Here is a 16,531-nt window from a genome sequence, read left to right on the forward strand (position 1 = left end):
ATTTAACTTGCATTTACAGTATATTCCATATTAAAGTGAGTGCTCACCCGAAAATGAACTTCTGTCATATTTTGAAGAATGTTGGTAATCAGACATTTGACGGGACCCGTTGACTTCAATAGTAGGAATAAAAAAATACTATCAACTTTCTGATTACCAACATTCTTCCAAATATCTTCTTTTGTGTTGAAACTCACACGGGTCTGGAACAACATGAGTCAGTAAATGATGACAAGTTTCATTTTGGGGTGAACTGTCCCTTTAAATCATTCCAGTTTGCTTCACCTGTTCCTCTTGAGAGTTGCATAAGCACACACACACACACACACACGCAGCCGTGAGTGAAGCCATCCGTCCGAATGCAACATGTACATTATGAATTGCACATTTCAAAACTCAACAATGCACGAGAATATGCATAGCTGAACGTGTGTGTGTGTGTAGAGCATGCTTCAGGCCGTAATGATGTCAATCATTCTGCAGACAAACACTGGTACACAGATGAACCCGACAACAGCTTCCCCAGGAACACACAACTCAAACACACCAACACACACACAGCCAATCAGATCAATCAGTACAAATCCACCAGCACCATCATCCAGCCAATCAGAGAAGTGGAGGAGCCTTGAGACGCCGGATCACGGACACACTGAATGTGAATGCGACGTGTGTGTGTGTGTTTTATTGTGGCTGCCGCTCATCGACAGATTGTCTATATTAGATTGTGTGCATTTAAATAATGCTGATTGTTTTTCCCTGCTCTCGATGACTTGAATAAATGTACAACCTATAGAGCTTATTCAGAGCAGCGCCATGTGACTGCGATGGACTCGCCGGGCCTCGTTTATAACATGTTGTGTAGAAACTGTCCTACATTTGATCTCAGGATTATTTCTCAAACGTGTGATTCAGAGAACGGGAAGTGAAAGTATAAATCTCAAATGATCTTGGAAATGAATGGTTTCAGATCGGGACCTTGTAACTAATACAAGAGTGCTAGTCAACGTCCAAATCCTTTACTTGAGAACGGCAAGCGGCAAGAATTATTTGGATTATTTTCACATAGTAAACTAACTTTTTACCACACTTGCCAATGATACATTTACAAGCCATAAATATTTTTTTTACCAACGTAGATTTAAAGCAACACTAAGTGACTTTTCCTCTGCGGTCGCCCTACAGGTTGGAAGCGAAATTGTCCATTACCGCTGTCGTGTAAATAACATAATTTAGCCTAGCGCAGCCTGCTGTCGCACGCGCACGCACACGCTCTGTTTATCCGGCACCGGCTGTGGAATCAACAATGGCCACAGGTAGAGTATGATGCATGATTTTATGAAAGTATGATGTATTGCGACATCACAAACGAGCAATTGTAGCAATTGTAACGCTTGCCGTAAAGCAAGTCGAATTAGAAGTTTTCTTATATCTCATATACATAGCGTATATATTTCTTACATAGCGTGGATATATCAGATAAAGGACCGCGAAGCTGTGGCATAAGTGCATTTCACCATGTCACGACTTGATGAACCGCTGAAACCATTTTGGAAACATTATTTTAAGATAAAAAAATCTTACTTAGTGTTGCTTTAAACTCTGACTCTCTGCTACAAGGAAAACATATGAACGTATTTTATTCATTTGAACGTGGGTGTGGGTTTTAGCCAACGCACACACACAGTTTAAATATTTGCATATGCGCGTTTTATAAATGAGGCCCGCCGTGTTTTTTCAATGGCATCCGCTGTATAAAGCTCATAGATCACTTATAATTTTCCACAAACTCATATTGTCTGGAGTGAAAGTTTTCATTCCCGTTGAGAATCGAACATGGCGCTGCCGTGAATAAGCTCTTTTTATTTATGGATAGATTGTTACCAACCAGTTGAGAACCTCTGGTTTTGGAAATAATATAGACGTAAACTTAAAGAAGAGAAGAGCGTAGACTGTACTACACTTACTGTAGACGACAGACATCTCTTCTAAATGTAATGTATAATAAGAGTTTCACTGGGTTAATAGACACATCATTGGATTTACATCACTCTATTTGCAACTTACTGTAGGCTACAACATGTAGTGTTCATTATCAGTTTCCTCTTCAAGCCAAAGAGCTTCGATGTCTGATCTGGTCATGTGATGTGGGCACGGGTCGCGTAGAGCGGGCACAGGTCCTCCCTCGATCCGGTCTCTGTCCGGCACCAGAACCCAAAAAACCCAATCCAGATGCTGGACACATTTAAACACAGAAAACAAACTGCGATTATTATTGAATGGCAGCTTCGCCATGTTCTTGTACTATGCGTTGTAGCAATAAACATGCTGTTTCGCATTATTTCTTCTGATAAATATGCTTTTTTTGGGTACCTCAATTATAATTGTGAGGGTTAATACATAATCAGCTTCATGAACCTGCTCAGATGGGGTTAAAGTTCATGGCCTTTACGACAAACATTCACTGGTTAGTGCCGTTTCTGAGAGCGATTAAACGCATTCCACATCTTGTGCCGATTAATTTAATCTGCAGTATTTTAGATGTGCGTTTTATTTATTTAACCCTTTGCTTTCAATATGATGAGGTTTTTACTGTTAATAACAAAGTGCTGTTAGTCATTTTATATGTGGCCTTGAGCATCCGTGTTCACTTCTTCAGTCATTCCAGTGTTTTCTATTTCTATTAAACCCTGCGTGCTTTATTTATATATGTGTGTATGAGCCTTAACTGAGCTGATGTGAGATCAGTGCCGGCAGAACCGGACTCGAGGGAGGAACCGTTCACACAGACCCGCTCCAGCGAACAGGATCTCAAGATTTAAACACTGGATGACTGAAAAGTGACATGAATTTGCTCAAGGTTTGATTATTGTGAGTCATGTTGGTGATTCACATGAACACTGATGTATTTAAAAGAAAATGTCTTAAGCATTCAGTGCGAATCACGTGGTTTAATGAAGTGAAAACGGATGGAAAGATGAAGATCTTGTGTTTAACATGGCAACGCTGATATAAATACAATATATTATATGTACAAAAGGCTGTAAATAAAATGTACATGATTTTATTTTGTATTTTCACAGAATAAATATGGATGTATTAGTGCTGGTAACTCTGTAGTTATTTGATGCTTTTATTCAAAGTCAAGAGTCTTGATCCGAGTCATAAAAACCACAGGTGAAATGCTTATTACATAAACATACAAACAAACTAATAAAAATTAAGTGATGAATTAAAAAAAACATTAGTACTCCTTGATATAATTTTTTGTATTTATAAATCAAAACAAAATGTAATTATATACAAAACTAATTAATTAATGAATAATTAAATTAAATAAATATTACAACTTGTATTAATTTACTTAATATTATACATTAGTATTTGTTTATTAAAAAAATGCTAAATTAAAACTAATTAATGAATTAAAATACATTTTATAAATGTATATACATTTATAAACTTAAATATTTCTGAATTAATATTGATTTATTAAAAAATTAAGTGATGAATTAAAAAAATGATGAAATAAACGAATTAAAATAATATTTTTTATAAATGTTTATGTATTTCATTGATTAATAAACATTAATTATTAATTTATAAAAAAATTCAAAGAAGAATTCAAAATAAATGTAAAGAAAAACATTGATACATAAAATGTATCAAATAAAATGTAATTATATATTCGTTTTGTATCGTTATGATGCCAAACAACTCACAAGTATTCAATCAAGAAACTGAATTTACACACTCCATTAGCTGAGATCATGAGTGATCGTCAATGTCACAACCAATCAGCGGAGACATGAACAGCATCAACCCTGCATCTCACCTGGACTCCTGCATCAGCACCACGGTTTCCATGACGACGGGAAGCTCTCAGCGCAGACACACGGATGCTTTAGCAAAAACACGTTCTCATTACAGCGTCCGGCTTGATGAAGTCTTCTCCATCTCAACAACTCCGTGAACTCGAAGACCATCAGAGTCCGACAGCTTTATTCTCCCTATAACAGGACAGAGACGAGTGTGTGTGTGTGTGTGTGTGTGTTCAGTCTTCATTCAGACGGACTGATAATGCAGGAGAGAATAAAGCCATCGGGAAACTGCTATTGCTCAGAGCTGTTCTGTAAGAAATCAAGAGACTTTCAATAGTGTAAAACTAAGAAACCCATTGAGAATTGTCTCTGTTTCCCATTAAATAAATCTGCTGTTGTCATTTACTCACCATCATGCCGTTCCAAAACTTTCTTTCTGTGGAACACAAAATATATGTGTTATTTTTTATTATATTAAAATATGTTTTACGTGTTTTATTCCAACATAAAATAAGAAAAAGGCTAACTTTAATGCTGAGAAGCATGGCCTATAAACTGATTTTTTTTTAAATATCATTATATTAAATGGAACAGTTTATTGAAACTTTATACAAAATATAAAAAAAAGTTTGCATGTTTCATGGTTAAAAAAAAAAACACTTCAATTTTTATTCAAAGGCCCAAACAGAGCAAAAACATATAATTTTGTGCAGATGTTTTTTATATGACCAAAAAAAAAATCAGTTTATAATAATATAATATTATTTGTAATATACATCAATGAGACCTGTATAACAGTAAAGATGACACTTACATAAGATGCACATAAATATCAGTTATCGCTCTATATCTGGCAATATGATTTGAAATGCTTAGTTTTATGTTCAAAGCTTAAAACATAATGCAATGCAATACAATGATGATTGACGGATGAACTAATAAACCTTCCTTAAAAGCCTGATGATCATATTTGGTAAATATACCTGACGGCTTCAATCCAGTAAGAGTTCATTTTGAAATATTACTAACAATATCAGAGTTACTCTTACAGTTACTTTATTAAAATCAGTGCAGATTTGACCGCAGAAAGACACGAGCTGAAGGACGTGTGTACAATTATACTTGATAAAACTGACTGTGATCAGACTGTGATCAGGTTTATCGGCAGGTTTGATCATTCATAGGCATTCGAGATTTGCATATCAAATATGATACTTAAGATGCATTGAGAGCGAGTTCTCTATCATCCTCAGAGGTCAAAGAGCAAAATAAACCCATAAATGCAACATAAATCATCTCCCATATCTGAGGGTCAAAGTTGTGCTTCTGCCCCGGAGCGACAGAAACCCCTCGGCCTCGACACACATCGACTCCTGAAACGCCTGCCAAAGGCCATCCATCCATTTTACATGAGCTCTCATCCTTCAGGAGAGACTCCACACCGCAGATCACACATCAAACACACATTTCTGAGTTTACAAGCTGTTAAAAGTCCAGCGAGGCCAGATAACACACTCATAAACCTGAACGCCAGTGAGCAGTGATGCAACCGAATAATCAAATGCTCAAACATTATTTTTCAATCTGAATTGAGTTTGCTTAGGATGCCGAATTAAAATTTGAAATTAAAGTGGAATTCAAACAAATCAAGATAACTTCTATATAAGTGTCATTTTTAATGATACATTAATTTTGCACAGTATGAATTACCCATAAACATGTCACTACACATGCAACATATGGGATAGAGCTGCACGATTATCACAAAAATCATAATTGCCGATTATTCCCTTGAAATTGTAATTGCGATTATTAATTACGATTATCACAATTTACATTGAATATATATAGGCGTATTATAATACATGTTTACACAAAAATTGTTAACACACACACAAGTACTGTCCCCCTTTACTTAACATACACATGTAAGAATGACTAATAGTAAAGACTACTAATAGATAAACATTAGGACTATGCTAAAGCAATTAAATAGCAGTCCCAAACTAGTTTTTGTTAATACAATGTTGATATGAGCCACCACAGTCATTTAAAAATATAAAAAATAACACAAAGTGAACAAAAGTGGCATTTTTGGGTTATGGAAACGACAGTTACCATGGTAAATACACAATACTAACAAGAACTGTTAATGAAACAGCTCCTGGTGAATAGAATGAAAATCATATCTGCATGCAAATCCTTCTCAGCTAACACGTGATTTATTGGTATTTTACTTTTATTTCGTGACTTACTAATTTACATTGTAACGACGTTGCATGCACGTAGTTTCTTTTGCACTTTATACAGTGAAGCGATACACAGTGCGCGCCGCCGCATTTGCGCGTGCAATTGAAGAGTGCGCGCCACGAGCACAGTATAACGGCTGACAGGACAGTAAAGTCTGTTTTTCTGAGGTGAAAGACTTTTTATTTCAGCGTACACTTACGTCACTGCCTGGTATGTCATATTGTGCTGGGTTTTCTGAAGTAGTCGTGATTCGCCTCTCATAACATAATTATGCTCTAAACACACACACGCAGAGTGGATTTTCTTTTGTAATCGCGGTTTTGAACGATTACGTAATCGTGGCATCCGTAATCGTAATCGCGATTAGAAATTCGATTAATTGTGCAGCCCTAGTATGGGATATCTATCTACACATGTCAAAAACAAGTAGCGGCCTTACATTTTTTAAGTATAAACAACTTGGATGTTTAAGTAATTTCAACTTAAATGACATTAAACTGGCTGAGTTGAATCGTGTACAACAGTTGAAAATTGCTTAACTTATTTTGATGAGTTAAAGCAATCTAAAAACATATGTTGTGATAACTTAATGATCATACCATTTTTACAGTGTAAACATTTATTTGTACGTTTGAAATGTCACCTAGATTTCATTGATATGTAATGCTTTAATTGTAAATCTCCCAACATTAACTAATTTAGGCTTAATTATTTGCAAGGCTCCGTCAGTGGGAAAAATAACCAAATTATTAAAGTAACCAAATTTCTTCCTAATTGATAAAAAAAAAATGATGTCCCACGTTTCCAGTCATCACTCTTGATGCACGGTCTATAAATTTCTTTCATAACGTTTCGTTCCCCACATCCATTTCTTGATGACATGTTTGCATTGTATTACAGTACATATTTCTGTGTTTGTGTCTTAAATTTCATGTTTGGATGCTTTACACGCTTCCAGCTCAAATAAAACTCTGGCAGGGTGAAAAACGAGTGTGCGGATGGAAAGTATTGTGGTGTGTAAGGCGATGCTGTTCTTTTGCAAGCGTGCTTTCAGTTCCACAATGATCCGTGACATTAATTCCCACATTATTGATGGGCTGTTGGCAGAAATGGCCAGCTCAGCTCAGCAAACCGGCCAGATCACATCTGATCATCACAGACATCAGTTACACACACACACACACACACACACACACACACACACACACACACACACACACTCCATCCTGGACATCCAGATCGGGTTCTAATGACTTGTCAGAAGAGACGTCTAGATATCAGGAGATTGTATCAGTGAAGACATTCACATTCTCTGAATTGTTAATATGGATCATTTGAACTCTGTTCTGATCGAATGAGACGGTAAAATAAAGGGATAGCTGGAATATTTAACACATTAAAGAAATATTTATGGAAAATTACCATACTGTAGTATTCACACATTGTAAGCAATGCGACTGAAATTACTTTGTTATATTTTGCAACGTTATCTCATATTTCGCTCTTCATACAATGAATTTATAAATAAACTATATCTTTCACCAGAACTATTGTTACAATCAAGACCAAACACAAAAACAGCAGTCAATCTTCATCCCTCAGATATAATGAAATCATACTAAAACCGCCAGTAGGTGCCAGCAAACCATCGTCTTAATGAGTGAGTCATTGAATCATTCGTTCAACCAATTCGTTCAAAACGGATGATTCATTCAGGAACAAAGCAGAAGTACGTGAGTGACTCGTCGAGTCATTTATTAGAATCATTCGTTCAGAAAAGCAGATTCATCCAGTAACAAAACCGAAACTTTGTTGCTCAATGACTCTACTGTTTGGAAGTATATATTTGTTTGCAAATAGACGAAAAACAACAATATTGTGTCTAAAATTATTGTTTTTTTTAGTTGTTGTATAAAATCAATAATCACATTTGTAAATGTGCTGATATTAACACAGCTCGTTTGATATTGCTTATGTAACGGATGTGCACTTCTTTGCACTTAGAAATTACACATTCACTCAACTCATAATACAAATAATTGTCAGAATGTAAAGACATAGACAATAACCACAAGAAAAGAACTCGTTCAAACTCGTGTGATGTATGTGGAAATTCAGCAACGTTACAAAAATCGTGTTAAAGCGTTTAATGAATTAAATATACGTTCAAATACACATATGAAAGAAATTGCCTCGAAAATATTCACTTAAAACATATTATTATCAAAATGAATATGTTAATGAGTTAGAGCGTCAAAAATCGTACATACCCACAGGAGCGACACTCGAATCTGCTGCGGTACGGCAAGAGAAGCGGAACAAAATGGTATGTCTGCAGTACCATACATAGCCACAGGAGGGGAGCCTTTTAACACTGAATACAACCAAATGCCTTATTTCATGGAATACACACATCAAAACTCTTTAAAATAAATGTTATTTTTAACCCTATTACACTTATAAATATTAAAAGTGAGAACTTATACAAAGACTCTTTTTTTTACCATATCTTGGTTTTTGGAAGCATTTATTTTAATTTTGGTGGCATTTTTCAGGTGCAATGGTTGCACCGCTACTGTATGAGGCACGCGATTGGCTGTCGGTTGCTGAGCATTCACACCAGCCACACACACACACACACACACACACACACACACACACACACACACCATTCTAACATCGCATTGTTTCACACTTCGATATCCATAATAAAGGCTAGATGTCTCGTCTGCGCTGCTGGCCAATAAAGGTCGACGTCTGCACCTGGCGGCCATCTTGTCACAGGCAGCTCGCTCACTCGTAACACTAGCTGCGTCCCAATTCGCCTACTTATACTACGCCCTAAAATTATCTACTCTTTTTGCGAAGAAAAAAGTACATACTTTTGAGTGTGTAGCAAAAGAGTAGGCAAGCTTTGGGACATACTACTTCGTCATCTTTAACGGACAGCTCTGTCGCGTTCATCACCGTAAACTGCCCTGTCAATGATCTCGTCACAGTTAAAATCCTCCATTAAATCTAATATAATTTCTTACCGTTTCGGAGAGAAATGTTGTAGCTCGTTCATCTGCCAGTCGTGGATCTTTCATTCGGAGACTCTCACTCTCCTCATGTGTTTGCAATCTGAATGTAATGATGCATTTAAAATTGAATGGCTATAAACGTATCTTTACAAAAGTTCACAATGCTGCTGCAGATGCAATATAACGTAGCCAACATTGAATAAATACATTTTCGTCAGGTTAGATACTGATAATTAATCACTTAAACCCCTTTATCTTAACCTCTCTACACAACCGCCGGACTCGCGCGCGTCCTCCATGTCTGTAGTTTTTTAACACTTTTCACTCGTGTTTGTAGTTCTAACGGAATCCTCGTCCAACGCGCCATGGTTCGAATTACGTGGGAGCCAGTGGGAGCTGAGCTCCCATAGAGAGAGTATGAGCTCCCATGAAAGCAGTAAAACCCTACACCTGTGTGGGGGCTCTAAAAATCATCAGCACCATCATTTTAAATTACAAATAAAGCACTTTTTCCTTCAATAATCGAGGCATATTTGTTAACCCTTTCGCACGTACGTTCATAGCGGTGTGATTAGAACAGTCAGTGCATCACGTGATCAACTGCTAAATTCAAAAGTGCTTTCGCGCGTTGGCTGGCGCTGAGCCAGAGACAGATGCGCTCAATATATTACAACTATTCAGTGTTTTTAACCACATAATGTTTATTTTAGGTTTCAGACATTTAAATACACAAAAGTAGCTACTAGCAAAAAAATGATTTGGGGGGGACGCTAGGTAGGCCCCCACCAATATTTTAGCGAACTCCTTTCAGGGTTTTCCTGCATGGAATTACGAGGCAGCCGGCGCCTCCGGCTCTCAACAAAACTCGGCCTGTGGCCATTAAGTTTGCCGATAGTGCTGCGCGGGTCGGGCGAGACAAATAATAAAACAATTTAGCCTACATTCAAATTAATCGAGGATGGATGGCAGATAAATCATTATAATGTGTTGATTTTAATAAAGACACGGAACTCTTATCATGGTAAAACGAAATGAGCGTCACTATTTTACTTTCGTTTTCAACAACGTAATTCTCTTTAGAGAAAATGAATCAAGAAAACATATCAGGGGATTTCCTACAGTTGTAATTTTTCAATGTAAATTATTTAATTTGATTGGTAACAGCCGACTGTCTTATTATTCTGATTTAATGTAGGCTATTGATCAAATTAAGGAATATTTTAAAAGAAAGATGGAGCATAGGCTACATAAAATTAGAGGGAAAAATGCCCTATTTTAAAGGTTAAAAATTTATTCTGATAAGAGTGTTTGCCAACAGTGATGTAATGAAACATTGACAATTTAACTTTGAAGGGAGTAAAAAGACTCTGTTTAGGATATTAAGGAAATGTAATTTTGGCCAAAGAGTAACTTTTAATTTAAATAAATGTTAATTTTAAATCAGCCTACTTCAGTGTGATATTTTACCATATTATCATGCTTAACATTGAGAATTTGAAAAATTGTAATGATGATCAGATGCAGATCTAAATCAAAGAATATCATATGTTTGGGCGGTTGGATTATTTTTAACAGCGAATTCGGGTGACTCAAAGTGCACCAGATTCATGAATTTATCTTTAAAATGTACAAAATTTTCTTCCTGGGGGGGCATGCCCCAAGACCCCGAGGTAACGAAATCCAAACAAATATTCTCTACTCCTGTATTAATAAACATAAGTTGAACTCAAAATAATGAAGTGCAGTATTTAGCTATTTATTTATCACATACACCACGCCTGCTCGTGGGTTACTTTTTCTTCTTTTTTTAAAGAGACCCCCACAAAGATGAAATCATAATTCGAACCCTGCAACGCGCGACGGGTTGTGGGGAATATCAGCCGTTAGAGTGTGCATCGATCTGCACTTCGGATTCTGACCCGATATAGTAGACCATCCGGGTCTCTTTAGAACACTCATTTCAACATACTACGATTTGGGACGTACGAGTTCTATTTTCGAATACTACTTAGGACGGATAGTATGCGAACAAGGGACGCAGCAATTGTGTTTTAATGGTGCATGCACTTTTTAAATAACCATAACTTGCTCAATTTCAAACGGTTTGTTATAAACGTCAGAGATGTAGTTATCACACTGTATACTTATGAATAATAAGTGTATAAAATAAATAATCATCCAGAATTATAGCCGTTTGTAAGAAACCAAACCGTTTGTAAATCCGTCAAGATTTCAACGAGATAAGAGTATTTGTGTTCGTGCTGATCACTCATCTTACATCAGGTACTGCAGAGCCCCTCAGAAAACTTGCCTGTGACAAGATGGCCGACGGTGATGACGATAGAGACTCCGCCGTAAGACATCTAGCCTTTATTATGGATATTTATGGTTTCACACTGCACAGGTTTGGCACATACGGGGTTAACAACAGACGAAAGCGCCACTAACCCTGTTACAGAGCACGGTTTCATGGTAAAAAGCTGTGCTTGTTTGATATTGCATTAATGTAGAAGATACACTTTCAATAACAGTGATGTTACACTAGTTGGAAAAAGTAGCTTGTTACTGGAAATGTCAATGTTTAACTGAAAACAGTGCATGGATCGGCGTCTGTGCATCCCAGAACAACTTGTGTTTTAAAGACCATTAGTTGTTTGCGTGTTGCATCATTTCTGCATATCAGCGCGTGGCGTCTGTCTGTCTGACTGACGGATCTGTCTCTCAGAATGAGCACAAACTGAAGTCTTGTCAAAAAAATTGAGGGATGTCCATAGAAACACAGAAAAACATTGAGAGACGTTGTCAAATTTGTAGCGCGAGAGGAGGAGAGAAACGCAGCAGCTGCCATATTAATGGTCAGTGTTACCCATGATGCTGAGCAAGTCTGACATCACATCCTGTCACCTTCACAACAGGCTTCAGTTACCTGTCATGATGTTTCTGCTGTGTAACCAAACTGTACACTAACTACATACAGATCAAGTTTGTTGCCTTGTAAAAAACGTATGCATAGATTTATGGAAAAAGGGGTGTTGATAATTAGTACTGAGGCAGCAATGTATCGAGTAACAATAGTTAAAAATAAAAGCTATTATTTTCACTATCGCCCATTGGCCGAATGGTTTAAAAACAGCCGACTATATCATGTCAATTAAAGGGTACAAAAATCATGTCAGACTGCAGCTCATAGCCTATAGTGTGTGTGAAGAAAATCTCTCTTGTGTTGAATTTAGGGCAAGTTAACAGACAATAATCAACAGCTAAAAACAGCTACACTACAAAGGGCTTTATTTGACCCTATGAATCACCCGTAGTTCAAGCCAGGGTTGCCAGATCTGCAGTTTTCCCTATACTAAATATTATTTGTAGCGCCTCCCGTCCAATAATCGCAAATAGTTCTGTGCTGTTTGCAGTCTCAGCTTTCAAATTCTGTACATTTTATCACGAAATTCAAACAATAAATGGCTTAAAGGACAAGTTCGGTATTTTACACTTAAAGCCCTGTTTTAAGATTGTTTCTGATGAAATAGAACGGTTAAGATTGAAATTTGGACACATGCTGCTGTCCCGAGAATTATCGGTTTATGTGTTAGCATAGGGTCACTGGAACAATCATTCATAAAATGCATTAAACTTTAGTTTACAAAGACGTGAAACTCACCGAGTGGTCTGGGGTGTTCACTGATATGCTCACGCAAAAATCTGCTAAAGATGCTTTCCAACAGGTGTTTTATCATTCGCTGTAAAACTGTGGACCTATTTTTCCAAACGCCTCACACCCGGACATTCTTCCGTCGAGAGCTTGAATAATAGACACTCCAGCCCAGTTGGTGGCGATAATGCACCTTTGCCAATGTTTGGATAGCGTAGCCTACGATACCGTGATAGGAAGACCACAGAAAGAATACAAACAACCCCATTAACGTCTCCGGTGGCGGAGTAATACCGTACCTCAACCGTTCGATTTCATCAGAAACGATCTTAAAACTGGGCTTTAAGTGTAAAATACCGAGCTTGTCCTTTAATGTTAGATTTATATTGATGTATCTCTAATATAGTGCATTTCTCATACAGCGTAAATTCCTATAACTTCCGGAAGAGTCCAGTTGAACTCAGACAGGCTCAGTTAACCCCGTGTGATCATCATCATCATCATCCTCACAGTGAGGAGATCGGATCCAGACGTCGAGTGTGAAGACTGTCACAATGTGTTAATGTGAGCCGTGACTCTCATGACCTCACAGCGAGACCCAGCAGTTCCTGCTGACCGGCGGTGTGTTAATGTGTGTGAAGCTCCGGGGAGATCATGGACGGACAAACGTCTCATCACAGAAAGACATGGCATTGCTGTCGGCTCAAGCATACAGTACAGACATCTGCTTATGCCTGCATTCACTGCATTAAAAGCCTTACTGTACGTTCACACCGCCGCCGACTTGAGCTTCCAAAGCTGCCGGAAGTCATTCATTTTCAATGGAAGCGGGCTTCTCTCAGCTGCAAGGAGCGTCAAATCCATCGGCGTCGCGTTTTGGCCGTTTTGAGCATCTTTAGCGTCAAACAGAAAGTTGAAAGTAGCTCAACTTTATGGTAAAGAGCTATGACGCGGTTCAGCGGCAAGCAGCGGCAAAAGCCAGCGACCAATCGGAATAGACGTCCTCCGCGTTGGCTGATTCCGGAGAAACACACGATGTAAACTTTCGTTCCTACCAAAACATTACCGGGTAGTTCAGATAAAATGGAGGAGAAGCTAATAATCGCCGTTGCTGGGTTTCCTATCATTTATGATATCACGTTGTTTGCTTATAGGGACCAGTTACAAAAGAACGAGGCATGGGATAAAATAGCTGGGATAGTTTACATTTTTGTTCTTAAAGTTGAACTTATTTTAACTTGAATGACGCGTTTTTTAAAACGCTGTGACATGCGCGAGACGCGGCAAAAGACACGAAGCTCGAGCACACAGTCTAGCGCGTGTTTACATAGTTAAATAGAAAAGCAGTGAAGTGGAATGCAAAAACACCAATCTCATGTGACATTTCATGTTGTGACACGTCTCTTCTCCCTGCTACGTCAGAGCGACCAAAGCGTCAACAAGCTTCCCCGTACTTTTTGACAAGCGTCCTTGGCAGGGCGTCCAGAGCTTCTTTGCCGCTCAAGTCGGCGGCGGTGTGAACGTACGGTTAAGGGTTCATTTAGACTAAAAACAAGGGGGGGAAACATTTACTGTAGTGCACTTACAAGTGCATTGGGATTTAACATAAAAACACGAGGTGTGCCCACTGAATGCATCATTTTTGCAATGTTTCGCACCTGATTCAATCAATCTATGCAAATTGGGTAATTAGATGGAAAAAAATGCATGCAAATCAGGTACAACAACATGCAAAAAATGTGTTCAATGCAATGTGCATGTGCTGTTTGAACATTTTAATGCACGGCACAAAAAAACCCCTGCAGAGATTTCAGGTTTGTGTTACTGTAAATGTCAGCCTTCCAGAGCAGAATGACAGACAGTAACTGTAATAATACACTGGATTGTATCAGTCTCTGCTGCAGCCGCTGGAGTCAAACACACACACACTCACACACACACTCACACACAACCAACAGACTTTAATTGGGTTGTTAATTGATTTTCTTGTCAAGCATTAGTACCATGATGGATGGCTCATTTTCTGCGTGCTGAACACACACACCCACACACACACATATACACACACACACAAGGCCTATGCTGCTTCTCATCTCATGTCTGATGTGGGATATCCCTACTTGAAATTCTCCGGCTTCCACCTTCTGCATGCTGGGATCCGGGATCCGGGAGTGATGATGGACCAGCTCAGTTTTCCTCAAGAACACAATGACTTTGTTGGTCACCAGTTCTAACCAGCATAAACCAGTCTGGACTGACATTGAATTCATGCTGGATTTTTCAACAGCTTTCATTTTGTCTAAAACAATTTAACACATTTTTAAGCATAATAACAATTATATTAATATAATTGTATGCATGTGTGCATTTTCTTATATGTATTTAATTACACTACCATTCAAAGGTTTGGGTTCAGTAAGATGTTTTGATGTTTAAGAAGTCTCTGCTGCTCACCATCATTTTTATTTGATCATCAATACAGTAATATTGTGAAATATTATTACAATTCAAATCAGCTGTTTTCTATTTGAATATATAAAAAAGTGTAATTTATTCCTGTGATCAAAGCTGAATTTTCAGCATCATTACTCCAGTCTTCAGTGTCACATGATCCTTCAGAAATCACTATAATATGATTTGATGCTCAAGAAACATTTATGATTATTATCAATGTTGAAAACAGTTGTGCTGATTCATATTTTTGTAGAAACTGATAAATATTTTTTAAGATTCTTAATTTTTTTTAACAGCATTTATTTTAAATCCAAACTATCACTTTTAATTCATTTAATTTATTGCGTCCATGCTGAATAAAAGTATTAAAAATCTTACTAACCCCGAACTGTTAAACACTAGTGTACTGTATATCATTGATATTACTCATATTAATAATATATTATATTGTTTTCCACATCTGAACATTTTTACCTTTATTTTTTATCTCTGTTAAAATGGCGTTTATGATGGTCTTCTGGAATATGATGCAGACATCACTCAAAGACAAGGAGGAGATGATTCATAAGTTCAGGATTCTCCTGGATCTCCGTCTCTAAAGACCGACGGTCTGTTTCGCTGTTCAGTGTCAGAGTCACTTCATCTTGAAGATCCCAGAACATACGGCACAGATCTCTTTGAATCATCACTCTGATTCAGAACTTATTGGTTTTTCAATATTGTTCATGAGAGCATAAGCCTGTCCAAATCTGACCCGCCAATGAACTCGTACAGGCGGTTGAACTAATGAAAGAAGAGACGGTTCATAATGCTCACAAGACTCGACCTTTTCATTTCTTTTTCAAGGAAAAGTCACATACTGTCTTTACTTCATAATTTAATATGCTTAAAGACAAACCATGTGTAAATTCATAAGTCGACAGCATTTTCTCCTTAAAACTGCAGTGAACCAAAGACAGTCTCAAAAACACGGTTTGAAATCACTGGTGTTTCTGACGTCACAAACTACCTTGTAACCAATCAGATCAACGTGTGATCGTCAACGAGTGGATCTCTGAGTGAGTGAATGGGTGGAGGCGGGGCTCATTTGCATATTCATAGAACTGCGCATACTGAGTGAGACGATAGTACCATTCAAGCTATTTTAAGGCACAAAGACATTTTCAAAGAAAAGAAGGAAAAAACATTTAAATATGTCATTTTGGTGATTAAAGATGAGTTTTAAGGGATACGTGGACTTTAAAAGAATATTTAATTCAAACATGAACACTCAGTCATTATATAGGCTACTCTGCTTTACTCGTGAACTTTACACAGTTGTTGAACTGAAC

General features: G+C 37.5%; 1 protein-coding gene and 1 long non-coding RNA gene across 19 annotated transcripts in view; one reads left to right on the forward strand and one right to left on the reverse strand.

Moving 5' to 3' along the window:
- The window catches only part of LOC143738797 (calcium-activated potassium channel subunit alpha-1a-like), a 118,696-nt gene extending 115,584 nt beyond the window's left edge, over positions 1-3,112 (forward strand). For 17 of the 18 annotated variants that reach the window (XM_077230875.1, XM_077230877.1, XM_077230880.1 and 14 more), the window contains one exon: positions 484-3,112. In XM_077230875.1, the coding sequence (XP_077086990.1) occupies positions 484-632 (149 nt within the window). In that variant the 3' untranslated portion in view covers positions 633-3,112. The remainder of the gene's footprint in view (positions 1-483) is intronic. The other variant, XM_077230878.1, reaches the window with a different exon arrangement.
- LOC143738800 (uncharacterized) lies at positions 2,037-3,963 on the reverse strand. Its single transcript, XR_013204027.1, has 2 exons — positions 3,836-3,963; positions 2,037-2,235 (listed from the first exon to the last, which is right to left on the reverse strand). It is a non-coding gene; the product is annotated as an uncharacterized LOC143738800 (long non-coding RNA).
- Between the last annotated feature and the right edge of the window lie 12,568 nt (positions 3,964-16,531).

This window comes from Siphateles boraxobius, unplaced genomic scaffold (genome assembly GCF_051911475.1).
Source record: "Siphateles boraxobius isolate OS27281-9 unplaced genomic scaffold, OSU_SipBor_1 151, whole genome shotgun sequence".
NCBI classification, from domain to species: domain Eukaryota; kingdom Metazoa; phylum Chordata; class Actinopteri; order Cypriniformes; family Leuciscidae; genus Siphateles; species Siphateles boraxobius.